At 34.4% G+C, this 14,607-nt stretch overlaps 1 protein-coding gene and 1 long non-coding RNA gene across 5 annotated transcripts in view; one reads left to right on the forward strand and one right to left on the reverse strand.

The window, feature by feature from the left end:
- The window catches only part of LOC138134380 (zinc finger protein 43-like), a 56,661-nt gene that overhangs the window by 16,150 nt on the left and 25,904 nt on the right, over positions 1–14,607 (forward strand). Inside the window, exon 3 of one of the 4 annotated variants that reach the window (XM_069052603.1) lies at positions 5,091–7,061. The exons of the other annotated variants lie outside the window; for them this stretch is intronic. Within the exon in view, the coding sequence (XP_068908704.1) occupies positions 5,105–6,577 (1,473 nt within the window). The 5' untranslated portion in view covers positions 5,091–5,104 and the 3' untranslated portion in view covers positions 6,578–7,061. Of the gene's footprint in view, positions 1–5,090; positions 7,062–14,607 lie in introns of those variants that run through there. 4 annotated transcript variants of the gene reach the window in all.
- On the reverse strand, positions 1,807–4,893 carry LOC138134382 (uncharacterized). Its single transcript, XR_011160721.1, has 3 exons — positions 4,707–4,893; positions 4,146–4,656; positions 1,807–2,066 (listed from the first exon to the last, which is right to left on the reverse strand). It is a non-coding gene; the product is annotated as an uncharacterized lncRNA (long non-coding RNA).

Consider the following 14,607-nt stretch of genomic DNA (forward strand, 5'->3'; position numbering starts at 1 on the left):
TGATAAATGTCACTACTTTGTGAAAACGAAACGTCGGTAGGTCAAATTTTAACCTACCGCGAGATTGTAGTTAGCGGCTTCGACAAGTAGTTTGCCGGAACGTATGGGTGTCAGGAATCTCTGGACAATTGCTTCCTTCATTTCTTGCCAATCTTTTTGTCGAATTTTTGTTCGCTACCTTCTGCTCACTCTCCCTTACCGTTGGGACCGTTTTTGAGAGACTGTTGTTGATTTCGAGAGCTTCTAAGAGTAAATTACAACGTCGCGTTAAATGAGTCATTAATTGCGCTTTTGTTGGAGGTTCAGTCGTTTTGAGCGATTTTTCCCATTTATTGCGCGTTAAAAAGTCTAACCGCGATGTGATCATGTGAAGCAATAGCGGATCCCAAGACGTTGTGTTAATGCTTAATGAATTTAAGGCATTAAGATTTGAGTTGACGAGTAATTGTTTCAGAGAACGCCCTGAATGCTTAGTAACTTGCGGAAGATTGAATAAATTGTTAACATGAACGATCAGTTGTTTGTTTTCAAATTACGCTGTCTCGTAATTTTCTGCCGAAAGCGGTAACGCTTGTATCATTTGGAGAGCTTCTCCTCGTAAACAGTTCCGTAATTGATGCAGTTTTTCCAAATTTCATCATGTTCATCATGCACTAAAGCTCGAAACGTGTTGAAAATGGTAACCATTCCATGTAGTGCCCCGAGGAGGGTTTTATGTCAATAGGTGCCAATTGAAGTAACCTACTAATTGCGCCTAGATTGCTAACATCACCCGTCGTCGGTGATCTGTTTATTACTGCGATATAATTATTTAATTTGTTAACTGCCTCTATCTCCGTTTGCACATTGTCAAATTGAACTTTGATATTAGTAAAATCGCGAAGTCGCACTAGTGTTGTAGAATTACTAGCATTGCAATTTTTCTCAAACCAATTTCTGATTCTACCCAGTGAACTTACAATTCGTTCTCGCTTGGACAATAACGTGATTAACTGTGAATTAATTATCGAGTTATGCTGTCCCTCAACGTCGTCAGAATGAGGATTCTCCCATCGACCTGGGCAGGCCAGCGATTCGACACTCTGAACGTCGGGGTCATCACTAGTTCCCCTATGCTTGCAAATAATCGCAACATCTTGACCTGCTGCAACTGGTTTTAAACAGTTTATGGTTAGGGATTGATACCCAGCAATAAAACAATTGACTCTATTCTCACTTATTTCTATTTAGAAGCTCTTTACCACCAAAGTTACAGGTAGAGAATTTCGAAAACTCGCTGTAATCTTGCTCGTTTCGAGAACGATCGACCTACCATAAATCTTTATTATCGTTATGATCTTGTCAAATAATTTGACTTAATAAAGTCAGGATTCACATTTTTCTCTCCGGACTATACACGTAAAGTTGACTCAAGTTGCAAAAAACCACAGATGAAAAATTAGGTTGGTATTAGCTCTCATCGTGTTTGGTAATTTTGAAGAATCACTGTTGGTAGCATTGCTGAAATTTAAACTTGTCAACAATTTTGACATTTAAATTCATTTGCGGCATTTATTGAAATAAATTACAATTTGCAATAAAATTAGAAGCAATGGATCCAAAACGACTTGTACTATCAAAGCATATGAAACAATCGCTTGTGAGATGCACGTTAGAATTGCAATCTGCATACCCGGAAGCTTCCCAACGTCAACTTGAATCGAAAGTTCAGAATATTTTTGCGGTATGAACGGTTGATTTAATTACAATACAAGCATACATACATACAATGCAATTTATCCATTTTATGTGTTTTATATTACAATAGCTCACGAACAACTCTTTATTCTTAAATTTAGACTTTACATCGCCATCAACACAGCATTCAAAAATCAGATTTACATTACATTACGCCTTCAATTCAGGATCTTTTCATCTTTTTATTTATTATGCAAAAATTGATTCTCTTTTGGGTCCAATTTCAAAAACTTGTGTCCTTTCCTTTAATATTTGCTTTTTCTAGTGCTCAAGAAGTGCTGTCCATGCCATAATGTCCCAGCATAAATCCGGAATACCTTTTTCCCATCCTAAACAAGGAAAGAAACCTAAATCCGAATTCTTTCAAAAATATGATTTTAAACAAGATCTAAATAATCATATTTATCGGCTGAACGAGAACAATAAATATTTTACCATGGCAGACTTATACAATTATGCCAAAAATGAATTGGACTATATCGGAAGCTTGACAACATTTAGATCTATTGTCAAAACAATGGGTTATCAATATAAAAAAGTAAATAACCGAAAAATCTTAATTGAAAGTCCCAGGTTAAAATCATTGAAAATTAAGTTTTTGCGGAAATATTTACAATATAAAGAAGAATAGTATATTTCAAACCAAGGTAAGAAAGTGGTTTCTTGCAGACCGCAGGCAAAGATTATAAACCGAGTCGTAGACGAGGTTTGTAAGTGCCTAAGGTCTGCAAGGACACTTTCTTAACAAGGTTTGAATACAATTTTTTTCCCTACCGGCACAACTTTGTTGAAAAAAGTCAAAAAAGATGGTTATATTCGTGATTAAAACGAAAATTTTGAGAATTGAATAGTAGGCTGTGTTATTTGTTTAATTAACTTGTCATCGCATTTGAAGATTTGAGGTTTGTTCGAAAATTTGATATAAACAGGGTAAAGTAATCTACCTACCTAGCTTATCTGTTTATTTTCCAGATTATATGATTGACCTACCAACTTACTTCATTGAATTGGCTTTCATTTATCAATAACTTATTTCACTTTTGACACTTTTGACATTTGTATTTTGGTACAGTTTTACCATAAACATTTCATGATTAACTTTCTTACCTTAGCGAGAAAGTTGAATTTTCTCACCTCAAATGAGGTATCCACAGCCTACATTTCTAACCGGTAGGGAGAAAAATGCTTTATTTGTCTTTTTGGATGAAACGTGGATATACCAAAACGGTGCGCCAATAAGACGGTGGTTAAATGAAAACGACAGGAGGACTATGCCTAAAAAAATTACAGTCACTGAGGGTAAGCGTTTTACCGTTCTCCACGCAGGCTGTAAATTTGGATTTTTGGAAGGTTGCAAATTCCTTTTAAACAGCAATATTGATAGTGCCGACTATCACAAAACGATGAACGGGGAGTTATTCAAAAAATGGGTAGAAGAACAATTAGTTCCATCGCTTCAATGCTTCCACCAAAAGGTTGTTGTGGTAATGGATAACGCCCCGTATCATTCGGTGCTTGTACATAGAGCGTCCCCCTACCTATTCTTGGAACAAATTAAATTTACAATCTTGGCTAACTGCACGCAAAATTCCCTTTAGTATGAAATTAACAAAAAAAGAATTAATGACTATTATTAGATCACGCATTGGCACCAAAAAATACCAAATTGACGAGTTATTACATACTCAAAGTGTTGAAGTGTTGAGACTCCCACCTTATAACTGTCAATACAATCCTATTGAGCTGGTTTGGGGATTCTGCAAGCCTTACTATAATAAAAATATTAGTTCACAACAATCACAACCTTCCAAAAAAAAAAGCAGTAGAAGATGTATGGGACGAAGCGCTATCAGGATATACTCAAAAAATGTGGAGTGATAGCATAACTCATTGTGAAAAATTGATCACACAAGATTGGCAAAAACTAATGGGTAATTTTAGTTACAGAGATATTCCTCCGATCATAATATCACTAGCAGATTCAGATGATTCTGATGATGAAGCATCATTGTCTGAATCTGCCAGTGATGTTTTGTCATTTAGTGACCACGCGCAAATAGGTGATTCAAATATGCAAGTGAGTGGTAATTCTGATATGAGTGAAAATGTAGCCAACTTATGTGAGTACGATGTAAGTGAAGCTCCTGAAGTTATTATCGTCGAAATAGAAATGAATGAGAGTGATGATCATGTGAGAGGAGAGAATGAAGAAGAAATGGGCGAAGGTACTTGATGAACGTGTGACTGAATGATTTGCAGCTTGTCGTTTTGGTAACTCCACGTTTCATTCACAAATTTAAGCTTATCAAGTATTGTAAAAAGTGATCTAGTAATTAAATAAATATTAATCTAATGTATATTTTCAAAAACATATGTTGTAATTTTTTAAGAAATTAGGTCAGACCTACTTGTGTAAATTTTAGTAATCGATAAATGTATTACATTCCAAACTCCATGGACCTAATGTTTTGAAAACTAATGCTTTAAAAATTTATTTGCAAACTTTAAATTTTGATATTTGTCATGTTTTCGTTTACTTGCTTCTTCAGCAGCTGATCCTGCATTTATGGAAGTTTTTCTTATGTAAGAATCAGTCAAAGTGTCAACACATGTTACATCCCATATTAGGCGTTGACCTTTACTCCATGGAATGAGTGTACCACCATCAGGTCTTTTACCATCATCTCTCAAGAGGCCACATGGTTCAAGAGAGGAGAAAATGTGGATAGAACTTAAGGCTCGCTGGATAATTTGATTTAGATCCGAATGTCTTGAAAATCTGAAATCTTCTTTGGTGTCAGAAAAAACATAACAGGGGATCTGCAAGAATTGACATTGCACATTTATGTCCTAAAATACGCAATTCCTTGACCGATTCATCTGTTTTGTTGTTAGTTTATTGGAACAATTCCGAAAGTACTAAAACAATAAAATTAATTTGGCAGGCACTTGGCGATTATCAATTCTACATTAAAAAAAGGTAGAAAACTCGTTTGGCCCCATCTTCAACCAAAAAATAGACAAAAATAGCAACTTAACACGTTCTTCGGTAATTATACATTTTAGGTCGACAAATCTGAGGCATGCGCTAATGATTTTAATTTATTGATGCTGTACCTAACCTCTAATAAATAATTACTAAAAAGTTACTAAAAAAGGTCGTTATAAAATTCACACTAACAAAACTTCTGTTACATACTGCAACCAGTCACCTAACACTATGTAAATTTTGTCAGTTGCAAAGTGGTTTTATGCAACTTGAGTCAACTTTAGATAAGTCAAGATTTATATATTTTGCAACTATGTATTATGATTAGTTTTTTTAAAGTATTGACATGAAATTAAATTTTCAGATTAAAAAATCAAAATGGAAAATTTGGAATATAGCGAGAGTATCCCGAAATGTGGCTACGAAAAGATTCACAATTGCAAGAGACGTCCTTACGTGACCAAATCACCTTTCTACATGCTGAATCACACGAAACGTCACCGGTTGCCACTCGAATCATCCAGATGCGAAAGAAACTATTTAGAAAAATACAACTGCAAGCGCTGCAATTTTGAAACCGATCTTGTGGTAATTTTAAAGCAACATTTCAGGGAATATCACAGAAAAAACACTGATTGCGTGCAAGATCAACTAAAAAATGACACTGTTGTAAAAAGCTACATTTGTCAGAAGTGCACTTTTGAAACATATTCCATTTTAATGTGGATTAAACACTTGGATGGTTCATGTTTTAAGCCAAAAGAAGATTGTGAGAATGTTAGTGAAGAAGAGTGGTACCGATGCGAATGTTGTTCCTTTAAGACAAAGGAGGCAATCATTTTGGAAAAACACCAGACCGCAAAGCAATCACTTCACCACTTCCAGTGGTATTGTTGTGATACATGCGAATTTAAAACGGAACGGAACTACGACCTAAAACAACATAAAACAATTCATCTCTCAGCAGATGCCATTCAGTGGTATAATTGTGATAAATGCGACTTTAAAACGATACTAAACAATTCCTTAAAACGACATGAGCAAATTCATCTCTCAGCAGATGCCATCCAGTGGTATAATTGTGATAAATGCGAATTTAAGACGAAATATAACGAAAACTTTAAACGACATCAGAAAGCTCATGTCTCATCAGATGATGCCATCGAGTGGTATAATTGTGATAAATGCGAATACAAAACGAAACGTAAGACCAACCTGAGATACCATAACATAATTCATCTCTCAGCAGATGCCATCCAGTGGTATAATTGTGATAAATGCGAATACAAAACAAAACGTAAGAACTACCTGAAACACCATAACATAATTCATCTCTCAGCAGATGCCATCCAGTGGTATAATTGTGATAAATGCGAATACAAAACGAAATATAAAGCTAAAATTAAACCACATAAGAAAATTCATCTCTCAGGAAATGCTGTTCAATGGTTTAGTTGTGATAAATGCGAATATAAAACGAACAGAAGCTTCAATTTAAAATCACATAAGAAAAAGCATCTCTTAACTGTTCAATGCTTTTACTGTGATAAGTGCGAATATAAAACGCATAGAAGCAACTATTTAAAACAACATAAGAAAAGGCATGTCTCAGCAGATGTTGTTAAATGGTTTTACTGTGATAAGTGCGAACATAAAACGAAAAGACGCGACCATTTAAAAAAACATAAGAAAACGCATCTCTCAGATGCTGTTCAGTGGTTTTGCTGTGATAAGTGCGAATTTAAAACGAAACGAATCGACTCCCTAAAACGACATAAGGAACATCTAGTTTGTGTAAAACGAAAAGTACGACAACTATCTAAAAACAACGTTGAACAAAGACTCAAATAAGAACTGTTCATAGCATTTCCAAACAATATAGATCGATGTCACGTGGTTTCTGTGTGACGAATGTAATTTTTTCCATTGCACAAATAACACGTGTTCAATTGAAAAGTTCATCAAATTGGCTTTGATCTTTGTCTAACCAACTTAATTTACGATGTTGTTGTCTTTTAAAAAACAAAGTCAAAGCCAACTTGATGAACATTTCAATTGAACACTTGTTAGCTATTTTAAAACAAAGCACAAACAATTTAGAGGTATAAGAAATGACTTCAGTGGTCTATATGTACTAGTATATGTCTATGAGAAAAGATGATTTAAAACGCGTTCTATTCATTTTTTGTTAGCAGTGTTGGTGTATGAAAACGGACTTCTGCATTAGCAAAAGAATTGTACACCAACCCTGAACTAATAAATTGGTTATTTTCTGTTTCTTTCTTGCTTGTTTTGAATAGATTAATGTGCGTTAAATAAATTTCTGTTTTTATGATTATTACTATACCTATACCTATACCACCTCTATAGCTGTTGACTGGTTTATTTGTGATTAACGTCGGTACAAATACAAAAGCAAAAATATCATTCGAAGAGACACCCCAAACAAAATGTGTTCATAGAAGAATTCCAAAAGTTCAAGTCTAATAAAATAATGCTACTTTTAAACAAGATTTTAACATACATCAAATGAAGAGGCGTTGTGATTTATACGTTTACTAGCTGACCCGGCGAACTTCGTACCGCCTCAGAATCAATAAATGTTGTGTTAACTTATTAGCTGAATTGAATGAAGTTTTTTTATTAAGATAAAATGAATAAAAAAAATGGATTGAAATTTAATGATTTAATGCATACACAAATTTAATGCTTACACATATTGGGTGATTCAAAATTATTGTGGCCAAGTATTCATTGATGAGTACTGAAAAATTAAGTTTTTTCGGTAAATTCATTTGCAAGAAGTTAGAGTATAATGAGTAGTAGAGCAAATTGCTGTGTCCCGAGTTGTAACTAACTATGCAGTGAATTTTTTATCAATGAACCATAGGGATTGACATGGTGTAAACTTTATTTCATGTCCGAAAAATAATTTTGAAATTAGCAATAGAAACACCATTGACGCGAAATAAAGTTTATATACTTTATACCATGTAAATCTCTATGGTTCATTGATAAAAAAAATTCACTGTATAAAAATAATCCGGAATTAACAATCACCATAAACGGATTGAATATTTTAATGAGTTTGGTTGGGATGCAGTCAACATCTGACGGGAAGAAAATATGGAAAATTAAATTAAAAATTGGAAAGAGAATTACTAAGCATATGCGTGTTTGTTGGAAACATTTTGTAGATGAAGATTTTGTTCCACTGGTTTGTTGGTTTGATGGTTTGGACGCACTGTTCACTTGTTTTTGTTTGATAGTTTCGAGGTTAGGTAATCCGCACAGCAATAAATGTTCAACCCTAAAACAACTACACCCGCGACGTAGCATTACTTGGGGTAGCATTTAAATAATTACAGACAATTGACGTACTTAAATGCATAATTAGTTAGATACAGGTGCGATACACTGAATAAGTGAATAAGCCCATTTCTAGCGTTAGCCATGCCCATGACATAGCAGCGGGTATGTTCCTGCACGGATGTTGGCCTTGTAGGGTCCTTTGATGGTTGATATAAACGCGAGATTTAAAAAAAAACAAACAAAATTGCCAGGGGACAAATCCGGCGAGCGGGCTCTCTACTACAAATTGCCCCTGATTGAGGTGAGACTCCAGTTCTTCGTCTTGTCGCACTCCCGGTTTGTCTGAAATCATGGTCTGAACGTAGTGACCCATGTAACAATTGATTTCTGGTTCGGGACACGACCCAACATTGAAGCAATTTCGGAAGGGTTGCGATCACAGAAAATCAGTTTGAAAAGTAGACCTCGACGGCTAACGCAGGCTTTCCACTCTTCCAACGCATGATGGCAGCTGACAGGGATAGTGAACAAATCTTGAAAACCACGGCTTCCGAATGAGACCACTCCCGTCCCATTACTACCCCTACAGTCTGAATAGCGCGCATTTCAAAAAAGGAAGTTATGTTGTCGCACCCTGTACAATGCAAAAGTAGGTGTTGTTGAACACCATTGATCACACTTGGTGTTAAAACTCGGCTGACGTTAAATCTCAATTAAGTTCAAGTTGTCGATGCGCGCACAATGACAGATTGTGACAGATGACATAACCTTTCAAAATGAATTTTCTTCATAATTTTTTTTTCGTTAGTTATTCGATGTTTTAATAGTTATTCTGCTAATCGGGGCGGAGACAAATCCAACAATATAAATATCATAAAAATCTGTCCAGCCGTTCTTGAGTTATAAATAGCGTAACTAACCCGACTTTGTTTTATATATATATAGATAGATTACTATTGTAATACCCCAATTTGAATTAAAATTGCCGCCGCCGAAACAAAGTAGAAGTACGTTTTTACAAGAGTGGTGCGTTGACAATCGACTCTTCAACGCCAACTTTGACCGGAAATTTAAAATGAACACCTTGGGTGCGTTCAGATTTGAAAGAAGTCGCCGTACGAAGGTGAATTCGAACGAAAGTTAACTTACACGCTATTTAGGAATGGTTCGAATCACATGTTACGTGACATCTGTAACTTTTCACGCTGCCATTGAAACTCCGCCTTTAATCAAGTTTTGCAGGTTAAAACTAAACAGATTGAAAATGAATGTTACGGAAATCGTTAAAAGTGGGGCTTTAATTGCTAGCAGATGTTTGTTTACTACCCACAATATTTCTTGATTCTGAAAATTCAAGTAGCGATGATACTGAAGAAATTATGAATTATATAGAACGCCAACTTGTGGAAAAAAACAAACCCACAAGAATAGAATCATTTGAAATCCTAGTTAGATATTTATCTCCTCGCTTTGAAAAATTTGAAGGATCTGTTGGTACAGTTGTATTCAAAAAGGTGTACTATGGCGACCAAAAAATTTTAGCCGTCACTATCTTGACATTCACAAAGTGTAAATAAATCTTTAGGAACCGTAATCCCACTTTCAATTATTAAATCAATTAAAACTGTTTAAAGCTCAGATATTCCAAAAATCCGACATGAATGAACAAAATTAGAGTAGTCGTACCCGAGATAAACATTCTGCGTAGTAGAAAATGACAAAATAATTTCGAGTTTTGAAATTTACCACACAAAAAATCCAATCATAATCAAGATGGTAGTCATAATGACAGTAAAGTATGGATTACAATGTTTTTTTCGAAATGACAGAAAGTGACGGCTAAAATTTTTTGGCCGCCATAGTACCAAGGCGGTCTCTATTTTAACAGGCCGTGACACTGACTTCAGAAAGTGGTCTGTGGAATGGCCCACTAACGTCTGGCAACGTTGCTTCGCCAACCTTTAAAAAAAGTTACTAGTTTTGAAGTTTTATGATCACTCACTGTCACTTACTATTTTGTCATTGTCATCTGTCAGTCAATCATCACTGAAAGATTTTTCTAATTCTCGTATTGCAATTTTACTTCGGTCAAAGTATATCAGGTGTCCAAGTCAAGGTAATTATGTGTATCCTGTTTTATAAGATAGCTATTACCACTAAAATTTAATAGAGTCCTGTATTCTGAACAAGTATCCTATCCATAATGAAGATAGAAGTCCTTTTAGTTCACCGTGATTGCATTAGCTCCAGTGCAAATTCCAATGCATGCCACCTATACGCTGTACAGCTCAGGACAAGATTGTTTTCTAAAGTCGTACACACAGACCCATTAAAGACTAATAAAGGTGCAGTATGAATTGTTAAAAATAAATAAGAACTGCAAAAGCTACCCACTCGGGTGTATGGACCCTACCACCAATAGAGGTTTATAGATAATTTAAAATGGATTTTAAACCTAATGGAACGAGCAACAAAGACCTCACGCGCCAGTTTTCTAGTTCCAAAATCCGCATCATTCTTGCATTCTTATTCGATGGCAATTTGAAAACGCTAATGTAGGAAGACTTGCTTGAAGCATAATTTGTCTTGCAATTGGGTACGCAACATTTGTGTGGCATGTTTATTTTTTCAATTACTGAAATTAATTGTCAATTATAATACACTCACGAACAAAATTAACGCATATTTTTTGCTTTAATTTTTTTGCAGCATTTATGAAGTTTTTATTCTCAAGTGGCTTATGATGAGCTGTGCTACGTATATTAGTAGTGTTTTACAATCATTTAACTAACATAAGATAGCGTTATATCAGATTAGGGGATAATTTAACAAAATAGTGTAATTGTAGTTATCACATTTGAGTGAAAAAAAAATCAATTGGGCATTCATTCTTAAATTCACCTTCACCAGCTCCATACAACCATCCGAACTTATACCACACCCACACCATAGTAGAACTTCCACTAAAGCTAACGGTTTTAATAAGATTTCATTCAGTATTTCGCTCCCCAAATCTTCTGTACACTCGATCACGTCCATCTGGCTTTCACAATTGAATTCTTGTCTCATCTGTGAAAAGAACATTTCTCCATTGCTGTTCATCCCAATCTGCATGAGTTTGTGGAAACTGTAACCGGGTGATTTTATGATATGGGAGAAGCCACGGGACTTTGGGAGGAGTTCTTTGATCGAAAGCTACTTTCTTCAGCCTCCGTCTTACCATTTTTGCACTTACATTCACTTGCCTTGCATTCATTAGTTAATTTTTTAGTTGAGGGGCTGTAAATGTGCGATTGTGTAAAGATTGAATTTACAAATAGCGATCATCCATTTGCGTTGTGCACCTTTTACGTCCTTGTGCAGACCGTCTTTTCTATTCCCCAGTCTTTTCGTATTGTTTTACTATACGGCATATTGTCTATTGATGAACTAACAACATTTGTTCAATTTCTTTCTGTGTATGACCCTCATTTGCTAAAGGAGCAACTTCAACAGCCGTTAATTCATTTAAATTAGGCATTCTAATTACAAAAAATCACACAACTAGCAGATAATACAATAGAAAGGTCATTCTGATCGTACAAAACAAGAAACAGTCATCATAAACCACAAAAGCACAGTATCAAATAGTATCAGATTTCGCCATAAATTGTAAATTTGTGGTATTCACTTATAAAAAACGGTTTTGAGTTTTCTTAATTCTCTAAATGAGTGTTAATCAAAACTAATATATCCAAGACAATTCAACATAAAGAACTTGACAAGAAAACCTGCATAAAAGTTAAAAAAATAAAATAAAAAATAATGCGTTAATTTTGTCCGTGAGTGTATAACAAGACCTCCTTTTTTTTCGGAAAATTTTGATCATATGACGAAAAGTTTGTAGCTTGGCAACAATCACAAGACCCTGAAGGGGTAGAGTAATTTTGCCTAAAGCAACAAACTTTGAGTCTAATATGTTCAAAATTTTCCGAAAAAAAAAGAAGGTCGAGTTATACAGGGTGGTTCCGATATAACCTGCCAGAAGAAATCCAGTAATAGGTGACGATGAGTAGAACTCACACACAAAAAAAGTTTCTAATAAAAGTCTTTTCGTTTTCGAGATAAAAATAATTGAAAATTTGGTCAAAATTTGCTGTACGCTAATGAGTTAATCGGTTTAAAAAAGGTAATTCTGGTTACTTGGCTGCGATTTCTTTAGCAACGGTACCTGGAACACCTATGACATTTGTCAAGTTTAATTTTAAATTTGCGAATCCTTCAAAAAGTTATGAAATTCACGAAACAAGAATACGCCGATTTGCATTTACTCTATGGCGAAACACGTGGTAATTCAAGACCGGCAAGGCTACCATACGGCGAGCGTTTTCCTGAAGGAGTCCTTCCGTCTCGTTGTACTTTTGTGGAGCTACATCTGCATTTATGTGAGGTTGGTTCTGACTGATTCGAATACGATGGCGTCCCCGATCCTCCATTTAACCCCTCTGGATTTTAATTTTTGGGGCCAAACGAAAGATTTGGTATACGAAGTTGAAATAAATACAAAAAGCCAACTCCAGAAACGCGTAACAGACGCCGCGAACCAGATTAGTAAATACCCAGAAATGCTGAATTCTGTTTATGAAAATTGGTACCAGCGTACTCAAATGTGCTTAAATGCCAACGGAAGGCAAATAATGTGTCTAGTCTAGTTTACCTGTCATTAGTTAGTAGATATTCTCAGTTAGAGTTGAAAGTACGAATATGTAAAGTGTAAATAAATTTATTCAATACATTTATTTAACTATCCCACCTCCACCCGGCGGCACGGCAATTTTGCCGGAGTACATACACTATTACGGATATTACTATCAAGTAATAGTGCAGTGCTTATCAACATAATTACCGGCGTCTTGCCTCCGCATTTTGACTTTGTTGTGTATTATGTTCTGTGTCAATGTTAAGGAACTTCCTCACGATGTGACATGAGTATAATAATATACCTTTTTGAATTTCAACTACCAATGTGTTATCTAAATCCAGAATTTTTAAATTTTTAAAAAGAGATTGCGTGACTATTCCCGTTGCTGAAATTACAAGTGGTAAAATCGAAATTTTTTCTAAACACCAAAGATTTCTCATAGCAACGGACAGCTCTAAATATTTATTAATTTTTGTGTTATATGTCTGTGTTATATTATGTGAATTTGGAACAGCTATATCTAAAAGATATGCTTGCTTTTGTTGTTTATTTAAAATAATAATGTCTGGTCTGTTATGCTTAATATGAATGTCAGTTAAAATTGTTCTATCAAAATATAACTTGTAACTGTCATTTTCCAAACAACTTTCTGGTGTATAACTATAATGTGGTTGTGTATTCTTTAATAAATTGAATTTAACAGCTAAATTCATGTGTATAATTTTAGCGAATATATCGTGTCGTTTTTTATATTCGCTTTGAGCCAAAACGGTGCAAGAAGAAATAATGTGTTCAATTGTTTCCCCTTCAGTTCCGCAAATCCTACATTTATCAATTATCGATTGTAAACCGCATATGTGTTTTTTATAATTTCTTGTATTTATAACACGATCTTGTATTGCAAATATAAAACCCTCCGTCTCAGGGTGAATATTTGATTTCTTAAGCCATGCATGAGAGGCCTGAATATTAACTTCTGGTTGTTCCAGTTCTTTAAAGTATCTCCCATGTAAAGACTTCTGTTTTATATTTGCTATAGTGTCAGGTATATTTGGCTTAACAATATCTGAAATTATATTATCACTTAAATTTAAAGGTGTGTAGCCTTTATCGGCTGAAACTAAAGCATTAAAAAAGGTGTTATCACGAGCTCTATTGAGGAAATAATTTTTTAGTGAAGCAATTTGATTTTTTAGCAGTACTTCTAGATTTGAAAAACCCCTACCACCGTTTTCGCGTGGTAAATTAAATCTTTCAATAGCAGATTTAGGATGGTGTTTACTAAATTTGGTAAAAAGAACTCTAGTTTTAATGTTTATGTTCTGTAAATTAGTTTTGGACCATTTTATAACACCGAAAGAATAGGTCAGTAATGGAACAGCATATGTATTAACTGCTTTAATTAAATTATTACCGTTTAATTTTGATTTTAAAATAGATTTAATTCTTAAATAAAATTGCTTTTCTAAATTTTCTTTTATAATTGAATGTTGAATATGATTTGATTGATTAATACCTAAATATTTATAAAATTCTCCTTTATTTAAATTTTTAATGATTTCTCCTTCTTGAGTTATATATTCTAAATGTTCGTAATGACCGCGACATATTGATTGCATTTTACACTTATCAATACCAAAACTCATCCCAATATCATTTGAGAAATTTTCAGTTATTGTTAGTAAAGATAAAATGTGATTCTTTTTTGATGCATAAAGTTTTATGTCATCAATTAAGACGATACTCTTATTACACAGTTCTTCCACAATTTTGCACACACTACCTCTACATTTATTTACACATTGAAGAACACCACTTTATTTATTACTCATTCATCTCAGTCTACAAAATCAGCTTTTGTACCTAAATAAGCTGGTGAATTAACGCA

This window comes from Tenebrio molitor, chromosome 7, assembly GCF_963966145.1.
Source record: "Tenebrio molitor chromosome 7, icTenMoli1.1, whole genome shotgun sequence".
NCBI classification, from domain to species: Eukaryota; Metazoa; Arthropoda; class Insecta; order Coleoptera; family Tenebrionidae; genus Tenebrio; species Tenebrio molitor.